Source organism: Paramormyrops kingsleyae, chromosome 24 (assembly GCF_048594095.1).
Source record: "Paramormyrops kingsleyae isolate MSU_618 chromosome 24, PKINGS_0.4, whole genome shotgun sequence".
NCBI classification, from domain to species: domain Eukaryota; kingdom Metazoa; phylum Chordata; class Actinopteri; order Osteoglossiformes; family Mormyridae; genus Paramormyrops; species Paramormyrops kingsleyae.
Window position 1 is genome coordinate 3480460 of NC_132820.1, and position 13042 is coordinate 3493501.

Consider the following 13042-nt stretch of genomic DNA (forward strand, 5'->3'; position numbering starts at 1 on the left):
ACTAGAATCGCCTGTAACTTTGTAACTGGGTTTTAAAAACACATGGTGTTTATTACAGATCCGCCGCGAGGGGGTCACTGCCGTCACACACTTTCCCGGGGGCTTGCTTTTATTGTACCCGGCCGTGTTTCAGCACTGCTTTTTAAATGCTGGCTTTGTTCTTGCCCTCCCCCCCACAGCTTGCTGCAAGCGAGGTGGATTTCGTTATTTGTTCGTTATACCTGGTGATCCCATTCTGTGCGGTGTTTCTGGGCTAGCAAGATCTCATAAACGTCTACAATACAAGATGCAACAATAATATGAATGAAAAATAATAATGACAGTTATTAATAATGACATAATGTAAAGCTTTATTCATCCTGAGGGAAATGACTGTGTCAAGACACCGTGCAAGATTACAACAGCAGAGCGTAATAATGTAAAATAAAGATTACAAGTAAAACAGCGAAAAAGGGAAAAAAAGATGAGACGTATAAGGTAAGTAAAATTGGCGTGTGCTAATGTGCAAAGAGATGTGAGTAGGGAACTGTGGAAATGTGCAAAGAGATGTGTGTAGGGAACTGTGGAAATGTGCAAAGAGATGTGTGTAGGGAACTGTGGAAATGTGCAAAGAGATGTGTGTAGGGAACTGTTGAAATGTGCAAAGAGATGTATGTAGGGAACTGGAAATGTGCAAAGAGATGTATGTAGGGAACTGGAAATGTGCAAAGAGATGTGTGTAGGGAACTGTGGAAATGTGCAAAGAGATGTATGTAGGGAACTGTGGAAATGTGCAAAATATAATCTCATACACCTTCAAATGTACCTGAACAAGTAGAGTGTTACACTAACAATATGAAGGGCGTTGGTTCAAGTCCCAAAAAATATTTTAACCCTTCCATCTACTATAAGTTGCTTAGAATATATGTTAGATAAATGTAAATCTAAATAAATACTATTAAGAACAGAGTCCCCCAGTGAGAGTCTCCCAGTGATGATAATAATTAATGATGGCAGGGTAGCTCAGTGGGTAGGGCTGTAATCTCACACCACCTGGGTTTTGGGTGAGGTTCCTGCCCCCCCACTCTGTATGTGAGGACTTTGCCCCCCCCTTCAGTTCCTGCAGGTTTCCGTTGGGTACGATAGTATCCTCCCACAGTCCCAAGCCGCGGTGTTAAGCGAAGGCCCTTCCTGATGGTGACGCTCCAGGCCTTAAACCCATCCCACAATATGGAGGGGCAAGATGCCACCAGCCCTGGCTGCCTTCAGTGACTTGTAGTTTCCAGGCTCAAGGACAGGAATGAGCTGCTGGAACCTTGGACCTCTGGAGGTGTCCTGCAATAGGAGCTGTGCCTGTTCAAATGGAGACTGAGCTGGAGGTACGGGGGCAAGGTCCTGATAGCAGAACCTTTTGCGCAGGTTGTTTCTAATGCAGAAAACATTGCGATTACATTCAAGCGCTCAATTACTGTCAAGCAGATCAGTGTGAGGTCTGCCTGGCGTGTCTCATTTCCCAACAGCAACATCCATACTGGATAAAATGACACTTTCTGCAGTTGTCTGGCAAAGGCTCACGATATTATTACTTAGCGCTACTCCTCACTAACGGGTGATGTAGTTACCGCTCACGTTTTTAGATAGGCCAGTTTCAGAAAGCATCCATCCATCCATTCACCTTCAAGCCGATTTTCCTGGTGAGGGTTCACGGCAATTTAACTGAACAAAAAACTGACAGCAGATGACAGTTTTGCGCGCATGTCGTCAGTGCATATTAGCTTTAGATCTATTACACATTAGAAAAACGTTTTTTTTTTCGTTTCGTGACTTTTAATTTGAAAGGGAAACTTGAATCTGGTTAATTTCAAAATAGCCTATAATTCATGTCCATTTAACGTTCATCACGGAGCATCTGGGCAGTTTTCGCTGCAAACATTATCTTTCCCTTATCTCTGTGAAGTAATACTTGGCTGACTGCGAGTCGGAAAAGAAGAGAGAGAAAGAGGGGGAGAGAGAGAGAGAGAGAGAGGGGAGAGAGGGAGCGAGAGACGGCAGAGAGCGAAGGCGACTGAGCGCAGGAGAGAGAGATCCCGGTCACTTTACGGAGTTGTGCGCTTCGCTGTGCTGGGTCTCGGGCATCTAAAACTCACTATAAAATTAATTTCGTCTCCTGCGCAGTTGGAGACTGCTATGGATGTTGCGCCTGGATTTGCATTGGTTATTTTTATACGTTTACTTCTCCACTCGAATGGCCTTTACATCTCCAGTAGTATAGGTACGTGTTACTGTTTATCCTGCGTGTACCTTACTGTACGTTTAGTGATAGCAACTTTGACATGCAGTGCGATCGGGTGAAGCGCCCCTTTATTCATGCAGCAATACCGTTATTTTGTACCGTTCCTCACTTAAAAAATCAGCCTTTCTTTTATCTGATTTTAATGATCTTAGGAAGTATCTGGCGTGCCATGTCATCAGTTTTTTCGCGTTAAGGCTGGGTGGTACTGTCTGCTTAAGACGGCAATTAAGTGCTCTGGACTTGCTGTTTCGGTTCTGACAGCAGATCGAGTCCGAATTATAGAACCTTTATTTTGCGGTCCTGTGGTCCCAAACTGGACGGTACCGGAACATTTAAGTAGCAAAAAAATATAAGTGTATGCTGTTGCTTGTGTTAAGAAACCTGCATATTCATAAAAGTGTCAGGAATAAACCGATGTGCAAACGACATTAGTAGATCAGTGGAAGAAATCGTGGTTATAATAAGTTAGTGATCGTCTAAGGTTGGTTGAATACACGAAGCTTGTTATTTAATCACAAAACCAGAAATCGCATGCTGAAATGAAAAATTAAAAATGCATTTTAAGGGACTATCTATAAGGCATATAGCGTTAATAAATTAATTCGTGCAAATGCTTTTCCAGTCTTTAGGTCATATTTGTCTTTTTTGGCCCGAAAGCAATTGTTTTCTAAAGAGTAGAAAGTAAACGCATATTTGGTAAGACTAAGAAAATTGTGACTGGAAGTTGGTCGTATTTTCAGACGTACTAACGATTCAATGGTAAAACAAACCATATATTTCCCTACCATGCATCGGCAATATTCCGATATAGTGCATGCTAGGTTGCAGATGTCCTCAGTGTTGTACCGCCGAAGTGGACAGCTTGAAGAGGTGCGTGCCCATTACGGTTAGACTGCAGGCAGATTTACGGTAAAGTCCAGATGCAATGCCATACTTACTGCACGTGAAGCGATACCCCTACCGGCGTGTGTTTCCGCACCTGGTCTGTCCCTATGTACCTGTCCGGTGTGGGTTTTGTGCCTGCATGTGGATCCTTTGCCCGATCGTGTGCATATTGCTGATTTTTGCACAGACTCCCTGAGGCATGCGGTGAGGCAGTACCAGCTGGTGACGCCGGTGAGCACGGATGCCCAGGGCAGGTTCCTGTCGCACGCCGTATCAACCGAGCGGCCGCGGCAGCCGTGCCGGAGCCGCTGCAGCCGAGAGGCGTCGCGGCCGGAGCATGTTGGCAGCAGCAGAGAGCTGGTCTTCTACAACATCACCGCCTTCGGCCGGGAACTGCACCTGCGTCTGCGGCGAAACTCGCGCCTAGTGGCCCCTGGAGCCAAGGTGGAGTGGCGCGAGAACAGCACCACGCGGGTGCAGCCTTTGCTGGCAAACTGCCTCTACGTGGGCGACGTCTCCGACATGCAAGGTGCATCTGTCGCCATCAGCAATTGCGATGGTCTGGTATGTTTCTGCGCTCTACCTGATTACTCATGTTGTAACTTTTCCGATACATCCTCTTAGCTAAACTAAGATTTTGGGAAAACTCAGTGGTAACATGAAAGAATGCAGACTGGAATAGTTTTGGAAGTGTTGCTGTTTTTCCCTGCTTTTTAAATTCACTGGGTTAACCCTGTCAGCTTGTAGAGCCATCTATAAGGAATTGTGTTTGGAGGACAGCCAAAAAGCCCAGTAACATTTTGATCATTTATCACATCAGCTAGGGTCCAGGGTTACATGCAAACATACCATCAGGCCATTAATCTGATGTTTTCAGCAGTAATGTTAGTCAAAAACAAAATGTCTTGTGCTTTTATACAATCAATATCTACCTTGTAAAGAAAGAAAACACAACACAAAGCGATATCTGTCTGTGGCCTTCTCAGATTGTATTCCAAACCTCTCCATAATGGTGCCCTGCTTGAAAACTGCTTAAATATAATTTAGAAGCAAACCCATCATGAATAGTGTGTAAATGTCACACAGCATGCATGCATACACATGTTTAGTATTCATGTGTTGGCTATTTCCCTTACCAGTTGTACGATTTTAAGCACAACAAAATAATAATAATAATATTAAAAATAATAATTATAGAAAATCTTTTCCATGCTAAAAGTCCAATAGAAGTGATTTTGGAAGATCACTGACTTACTAGCTGACTGATTTTCTGTCATAATTTGTCCAGTGAAGATTTATTGTGAAATTAGTGTAGAGTTCAGACATTTTAATGTCCTTTGATATTTTATATGATGAATACTGGCAAAAGGATGGGATTCTATCTATCATTTTACTTTGTTCGTCATACCATTCCTTCGGTGATTTATTATTACTTACTCTAGAGTACTGAGTAACTGGCACACAGGCAAGGATATTTGGGAGTTTTTATGGGGGTAATGCAAGCGGAGGGATTCTGCACAACGGTCCAATTAAAAATGCGGCAGCGGAGTCGGTGTTACCATAGCGATCACATCCCTTAGATGGGCATCAGAAAGCTTTATTCATTCAGTTGGCAGGTTTGGTGGCAAAATGCAGAAAAAACCCTTGGTGAACATAAACTTTCTTAATGGTCTGTATAGGCGCATATTAAAATGAAAATGCAACCTGTTCACATGGACATACACATCATTTAAGAGCGTAACCGAATTTGTCTTTTTAAATAATGAAATCATTTAAATGAAGAGTTTATATTTGTTTTCCCATGTTACACTTTGTGAATTTTTCTGATCTTCTCTGCACAAAGACAGTCAAACGCTTTACAATACAAGACCCCCGAAAGGCCGTCCTCTTTCAAGCAGACGAGAAGTACAGGGAACAGTTTATGTAGGACTTCGACCTGGGTGAAGAGGCTGCGGGGAAACATGGGTCCAATGTGTTCTGCACTTACGTAGTAGAGTGCTCCTTTTCTGGGTTGTCTTAAATCGTCGGGGTTCTGGGGAGTTGAAGAGTTAATCCACAGGCACGGTAGCCTGAAACTAACATTCATCATTTGAATGGCTGGAATAAAACCACCTTATGACATTTACGTTAAGCTCCGCGTGCCATCGGCCAGCAGACTGTAGGAATCGTGCCATGCAGCTCTCCTATCTTATAAATTCCAGACCTAAATCGTCTGCCACTTTAAACGAAATACTTGGCACCGTTCGGGCGTTACTTAAGTCCGACTCGTCTTGGTAGTCATGTTGCGAAAGTGCATCAGCTGTTACTAATGTTACGGGCGTTCTTTTAATTTACACCGTGCCCTTTTAGCCCAGATAAACCTCCTGGACGCCAGCTGAGTGTGTTTCCCCGCCAGTGTCGAGAGACGTAACGCACTGGGCCTCCTCCAGCCTGAAACGCTGTGCGCCTTCTTCACACATACGGGGGGACTCGTGCCCTCGCCTGAAGCCAAAACTGCGCTTGTATTAGAGGAACGAAAAAGAAATTAGGCAATTTTAAAAAAAGCATTTCACTCTGGAGGAGTCCTGTGTGCGGATGTATCGTCAATCACCTGGAATAAAGCATCAGAAATAACAGGAAATCAGTGCAGGGTCCTCGTAGCTCTAATTTAGTTTTTCAGTTTTTTTCTGTTATAGCTCCTGACATTTTGTTCCTAAATGTGCTGCCGTAAAGAGAGCCATTTTTCACATACATTAGGCAGAAGGATGATTTCCTGTCCTGTCGCCCACTCCTTTTCTTTAGTTTGTCATAGAAAGATATTGTCAGGTGGATTTCTGTACTCCATACTGTAAAAAATGTAGCTACGGAGGCTCAGCTTGAGATGCGGCGAATCCTCCAGCAACGCCGTGGCGACCGGCTCCTCTGTCATTTTATCACTCACTCGATACCACGGCTGCAGTGGGCGGCCGACTTTCGCCTCATGGGCTGGGGTGGGGGGGGCGGGGGCGGGGGTTGTAGGTCCGGTCCATGAAAACACTGCCCTTATTACACTCCGGTAATAAGGAAAACTTTTCAGCGCCTGGTTTTCAGTGAGCCGCGTCCATGGGAACCAGCAAGGTTTATCAGTAGAGAAGCATTGGATTTATGCCCTGAAAGTTCTGGGTTTCCACCCCTGCTGAGTTACGGTCCTTGGCCTTGGTTTTCTGTGATGTCCCCAGCTGAAGAACTGAATACCAGAGTTACAGTTTTTTTCCAGAACAGCTCCGCCTTATAGCAGACAGAACTGAGGATTCATATCAGAACTACTACCATGTGTGAACTTCAGTGGAAGCTACTCTCAGACCCAAATGCTGCTTTACTCACTTTTATGACTTTTCTCACTGCTAATTTACTTCTTTGGGAATCAGTATCATTTTCATTGGGTTAGCCTCACCGCTACATGTCCTTTGCTAGTTAGATGAAGGTGTTGACTCGACTTTAAAAGAACAGAGAGACACTTCAGGGGGAAGTGGGAATGATGGAGCCGGATTCTCGGTGAGACCTCATCTGGTGTCACTCCCCCATAAACGACACAGCGCTGAGGCCACTCCTGAGGGATTATGGAATTAGTGGTCATCTGGCTTTCAGAAAGAGACTGAGGGTAGTTCTCAGTATCAAGAACGCAAAGATTGCATGACCGGTATCTCTAACTCCCAAATAATGAAATGAAGAATGAATCATGGGATTGGTCTTGCTTGGTGCGGATGCAACTGATGTATGTTTGTTTGATGCTTGGGACGGGGGGGATTTTTACCATCCTCCGCACTTGTAATGGGAAATATCAGCTTTGGCTCCATGAAGGTGCCTGCCCCCCCCCCCCGCCCCTTCGATAATCCTGTGGCCCCCCAAAGCTGGACCTGGGCTTGAAAAATTTTGCCAAATAAAAGTGTCCAACAGCATATTTTTCTGCTTTGAAATATAGATGAGTAAAATTATATCTAGTATTGATTAATGTGTTTACACTGTAGAGCTTTCCACCCTAGAATCCAAGCAGGTCCATTAAAAGTTTTCCGCAGATGTCCTTCCGTGCGATGATAGCTGTTGTTGCCTCACGCCTCCAGGAATGTGAGCTAAGCCCGGCTCTTGGCCCAGCTCGGTACATGTGGAGTGGGTGGGCCCTGCCTTCTCCCTGCACGGCCAAACGTTCGCGGTTTTGGGTGGACCGGTGTCTCTAGATCGGCTGCATATCCTGCGATGACCCAGCATCCAGTTCAGGGTGTTCCCCAGCCCACCATACCCTTGCGGTGGATAAGCAGTTATGAGATTTCTCTTTAAAAAGGAATCGATAGAATTCGTCTTCATAATAGCCGCTGCTATTAAAAATGTCACCTGTTCAGTTTACCTGGTTGCTAATGGTATCCAGCTATATAGAGAATATGTCTGTGTGTGTATATATATAGCACTTGTGTATTCCGCTCATGATAATGCAGCAGCATAAAATGAGCACAGTTGTGCATGGTGCTGTTTCTCACTCAAACCCAGCTTCTGTATGACTTTAATGAGGTTGTTGGCTGTCATTCCATCTTTCCGTCTCTGTTCCCAGGAGAGTAAAGGGGTGGGGGGGGTTGGCTGTCAGGGGCAGCTGTCTGCAGTTTCCTCTCTCTCTCTCTCTCTCTTTCTCTCTCTCTCGTTTTCTCTTCATCGCCCCCATTTTGTTGATGGTCCAGTAGACGTGGAAGCTCCACAGTTGGTTCTGTTGCAAACTGTCACTGACACCTTTGTCAGGATTTGCAGCAGAGCGAGTCATCCTGGCCGGGACAGGAGGATAGGGGCAACTGCGGTCTTACCTCACTGGCGCAGTTGCGGTGACCTTTCGGTGACCTTTGCATGTGGTTACCACTTGTGCGAATGTCAGCTGAGTGCACTGTGCCATCCACACCGGGGCTCGAACTTGCACCCCTATGACCTCTACTGTCATCTGTTCACTTGGAAGCGTCAGCTGTTTGAGATTGTTGGCATACGGCGGACAGACCTACGTTATCCGGAATAATAAATCAGATCTTTTTGAGGCGGGCTGCTCTGCACAGATACATCAGATGGTTACAGAAATGCTCAGTTTTCAGCTACTCCTTTGCATTTCAACTTGACAAGTACAAAAAACATGTAGTGTTACCCAAAAAGCATCTGCACATTGGTCACTGGTGGAAAATTCTGTAAATACACTTACAGTTTCGGTTTTATAATTGTTTGTAAACTGTAATGCATCCTTGGAAGAATGGAAGGGTTAGAGGGTAGTAACTGAGCTGAGCAGAAGGCTGCCATTTCTGTGTCGCCTATAAAAGTCTGTTAGTAGTGGAAACGTGGCGCGTGATGTTGGTTCGGGGAGGATTGTACTCACACCAGCCGGGAAGATCTAAACTTCTCCTGGCCGGGTCTCCGGCTTAGTTTTAACGGCATTTGTGATTTTTTTTGGAGGAATCTTGCTGCCTTCTGATGTCTGCTTGAGTTTTCTTCTGATGAAAAGTGGTAGATTAAATCTGATATTTGCAGGCCTGGTTCATATACTGTAGCATTAGTTTCCGAGGTAGTCATTTGTTTCAACCAGCCACTTGAGTAATAATTGTCGCACAGAGTACTTAACTGGGTAGTTGAAAAAAATACTTGGTCTAGATTTTTACTCTCTGGACCTGAACTACCCACCTTTGTTTAGTTTAGATGTCTGGATCGCATTTGTGTAGCCAAAAAGGCATCGATTAACTATTTTGAGCAGTATATATTCAACCCAATGTCCTCTAGTGTCGTATAGGTCAGTGTTTCTCAACCCAACCCCCCCCCAGACAGTCCACGTTTTTGCTCCCTCCCAGCTCACAAGAGCACTGAATGTCTGAGAGTGGTCGTATACGTCAAACGGCGAAACAAACAAAACAAACGGGCGAAACAAACTAAACAAACGGGCGAAACGAACGTGACCACGCTGGTGAGAACAACATGGCAGCGTCACTTTATTCATCGTATTTCTCACCACAACGCCTAGAGGGCGCCGATTGTTTCCGAGGTAGAAGACCCACATGCAGAGTGCAGACGAACGTATTGCTGCGAGTGCGTGAGTCATTTTAATAAAGGAGATGACAGCTCTTCTAAAATAGAAGCTGCTTTCTTTATTAACCACCGCTGGTGGTTTCATACCAACAGTGGCACAGACAGGGAAGCCAGCAATTTAAATGACACACTGACTAAACGCATACAGTCTAAGGTGAACGTTACGCGGTTACGACGTTAGCTATCAACAGAAATACACGAATGCACATATTAATTTACATTGTTTAAAGATATGCGATATGATGGTGCAAAGTATACTGGTAGCTCGATAATCAGTCCTGCTGACCAATCCCGCGGCATCACGTTTATGTCATCCAATCGCAGACAGCGGGTGGGGTCAGAATGAGTTCCCCTCGGGGACAACTCCTATTGCTAAAATGACGTTGATTCCGTCGATTTCGTCTGAAGTATCTGACAACGTTAAAGGTCACGGCCCCCTTGCGTGCTTTAAGGGAAGATGAGGTGTACATTCAGAGAAGCCATCCCACACTCCACTGTCTATTTCACTTGTGGCCTTCCTGTTAGCGTTAATGAATCTGGCCATTTCCCTCTGACCTCTTTGATTAACAAGGTGTTTTTTTTCTTTTCTTTTTTGTTTGTGTGAAATTTCATTATTGACTTGAGGTAATAATCCGTCGATCCGTTCATACTGGCAGTACTGGGGGTCCAGGAGCCTATCCCAGGCTGGGAGACACAACCTGAATGGGATGTGAGTTCAGAATAATATTTGTATTTCATCCAGAATGTATGAAATTCAATTTAAATTTATATGAAACATGATGTGTGTCACAGGTGCGGAGACTGGGTATAAGATCGATAGTGTGTAGCTCAGTTAGTGTCCAGTAGGCTGTGGGTTCGAGTCCCATGACTGACAGAGGAATCATATCATAATTGGGCCCTTGAGCAAGGCCCTTAACCCAGACTGCTTCAGGAGTGCTGGATGGTGGCTGATCGTTCTCTCTGACCCTCAGCTTTCCCCACTCATACGTTGCTTTGGACGAAAGTATCTGCTAAGTCACACAAGAGCTTTGGCTTTGTGAATTTTTTTCCTTCCTCAAGGTCGAACCGACTCTCACTCTCTTGCATGCGCTGACGGTTTCAAAGCCGCCCCGCTCCTAGTTGTTCGTGTCGTGACAGTCTTCGGTGCTTTTCTTTTGCACGTTCATAATGGGAAAGGCATACAGCGCGAGAGGGAAGTACATTATTACTGTGGCTTCCAAGGACACCGGCATCCTGATGCCGTAATGCAGATTTATATAAGAAAAGCTATAAAGGAGGGAGCAGAGAGGGCGGGCATCGTTCTGATTGGCTGTCGCCACTGTCCTGAGAGTGTGTGGATTTATATGATTCAGAAACCAGCAAAAGTTTCACGCAGAGGGCAGACAGAGTGATACTCACAATTAAATTTGAAGTATATTTCAGCCCTTTCCAAATTCACTTTAATGCGGTGTTTATACTGGGTAATTTATGGCGTTTAATTTTTCTCAGTGCTTATTTTAAGATCAGGCTTAGTGTTCAAATGTTTTTGGGAAAACGGGTGAGGACATCGCTTTCCTAAGGACATGCCGTTACGATAAGCGAAAGAGAAGCGTTCCAGATGTTAGCGAACCGTGTGCCGGCTTGGAATGAGTGATTTATTGCTTGCTCATTAAACGTGTTGAAGGAAAGATGCAGAGCTAATCAGAGACAAAATTCAGCCCCTGGACCTCTGTGAGGGTAGCCAGTTAGTCGTCCTTTTCCCCTGTTTGTGTTGATCTGTTGGCCTCTCTGAGTAGGAAGAAAATGTGGTTATTTTCAGTAGAAACCTCTGTTACCGTGTAAATGGATGCCAGGAGTAATCAACACACATTATATTGTGTATTTTTCTTAACAGTGAACGGAACAGGATACCTGTCATCCATATACTTGTAGGATGTTGCATAAGCAGCTCCAAGAAATGCCACGGTCCATTATTTATATTATTATACTTTAAATATATACATTTTAAAAATATAGTTACTGAGTACCAATTTTATTATTGTTGTCAAGTTCTGAGTTCAGCGCTTTCTGGCATAGTCGACCCAAAGTGCATAAATTCCTTGCTGAATCAGAGCAAATGGACTGTGAAGCAATTATTGCTGTACAGATTTAAATATGAGTGTGGAAAGAATAAAGGCAATGTTGGAGAAACGGAAATAAATATTCCTATGTGGATTTCCGAGGCTGCTGCCTGGACTTCTGGATCTGTTTTATTATTATAATTTTTTTTACAGACGTATTTTTGTTGTGTTATGACTCTGGAGGGGTGTGGCTGGTTCCTGGCAGGGTGGGGGCTTCTCTGCGTTTGATGTAGGTGCCCGACGAAACTGGGAGCAGAGGAAACGCATAGAAAGCCTGTGCTCAAGGCGGACTTGGGAAGGAGATGAAGGCTTAGGGACCGACTCGGTCAGCTAAACCTACACTTCTGACTTGGGTTAGCTAAAGCCTAAAAAAAATTAACTGGGGTTTAGTCAGCCTACAGTTCAGGCACGGAAGGGACATCCCTCACTCTGGCCGATATAGAGCTCCGAATTCCGAGATCCCGTATGATTGGAAGCTCTACCAACTACAGATTTTTCTAAATTTATTGCAGGAATCACAAGTGATGTCTGTGGTTAACGTAGGGGGTGTCGGAGAGGCATGGCTATCCTGGCAGATTCTGGGGGCATGACACTTTGTAGGGGCCCCGTATTTATACAGATTGAAAGTGCCAACTGAAGCACACCCCCCCCCCCCAAATGAACATTTTGTCAGGGGTCCAGAATTTCTAGCCACATCCCATATTCAAGTCTAGTTTTTGATGGCCCTTCTCTGTTCAGCATTTTGGTATGTATCTTCTTCTTGTAAGACTTCTGACATTGACTAACAGCCCTTGTCCTCAATCGTGTCTATGAAGGACAAAGCAACATTTTGGGCCGATAATCTCCCCACACCTGCTTCTGTGGAGCTGACCCTGCAATATATGTAACTTTATTTTAGGTACCTCAGGACATTCGATAAACATCATCTATCCATCTGTCTTCTATGACCTCTTATCCACTGTTCGGTCAAGGTGTCCAATAAACATCCAGCAACAAAACTGGTTCTATGTCACAGTGCCAACAAAGATTTTTTTTCAAAACTCTACAGCTCCTCTGTAATCGTTTATGAAGACTGCATTAACCATATCACCAAGTTTAATCGCCTGCTATAAACGACACAGATCTCCTCACCCTGGATGCACGCAGCTATAGAGCGAGTGCATTATCATTTCACTGTCACTATTGTAGCATTGTGATAAAGTATTCATAAGGAATTTTATCATGTGACACACTTGGTGTACGGGCTGTAAGATGTGGGGAAAGTTGGGTCATCTGCCTGAAGTCTTTTTACAAATAATGTAAAAGCCCCTGCCTGATAAATGAGATCACATGTTAAAATACCCTTTCTGCCATATCATCTACTCTAGTTAGTAACTCAGATCTTTACCAGTATGGACTAGGTTTTCTTAACAATTATGAAAGACACATATTTTTAGGGTATTTTACTGTTTCACTATTTTAGATTTACCAAAGTGTATTCTGTCTTTTTGAAATTTCATTTTGTGTCCATTTGAAGCGTATATTCGCCTTATTTTTGGTCTGCTGTTTTGTTAAGCTCTACGTTACCTTCCTTGAACTTATTGATGATCGCAGCCTTGCAGAATTATGACATCACAGGAGAGGGAATGTGTACCGAAGACGGGCTAATCCACACTGACTTATGTTTATAGATCTCCATGTGTTTTGAAGGTGAGGATCCTTTTGTTCTTAATGAGTTTCTATCTGTCCT

At 44.2% G+C, this 13042-nt stretch overlaps 1 protein-coding gene across 3 annotated transcripts in view; it reads left to right on the forward strand.

The window, feature by feature from the left end:
- Positions 1-2020: 2020 nt before the first annotated feature.
- LOC111850411 (A disintegrin and metalloproteinase with thrombospondin motifs 2-like) overlaps positions 2021-13042 on the forward strand; it is a 55814-nt gene continuing 44792 nt past the window's right edge. Inside the window, exons 1-2 of one of the 3 annotated variants that reach the window (XM_072706513.1) lie at positions 2021-2251; positions 3345-3721. In XM_072706513.1, the coding sequence (XP_072562614.1) occupies positions 2167-2251; positions 3345-3721 (462 nt within the window). In that variant the 5' untranslated portion in view covers positions 2021-2166. Of the gene's footprint in view, positions 2252-3344; positions 3722-13042 lie in introns of those variants that run through there. The other 2 variants (XM_072706512.1, XM_072706515.1) reach the window with 2 other exon arrangements.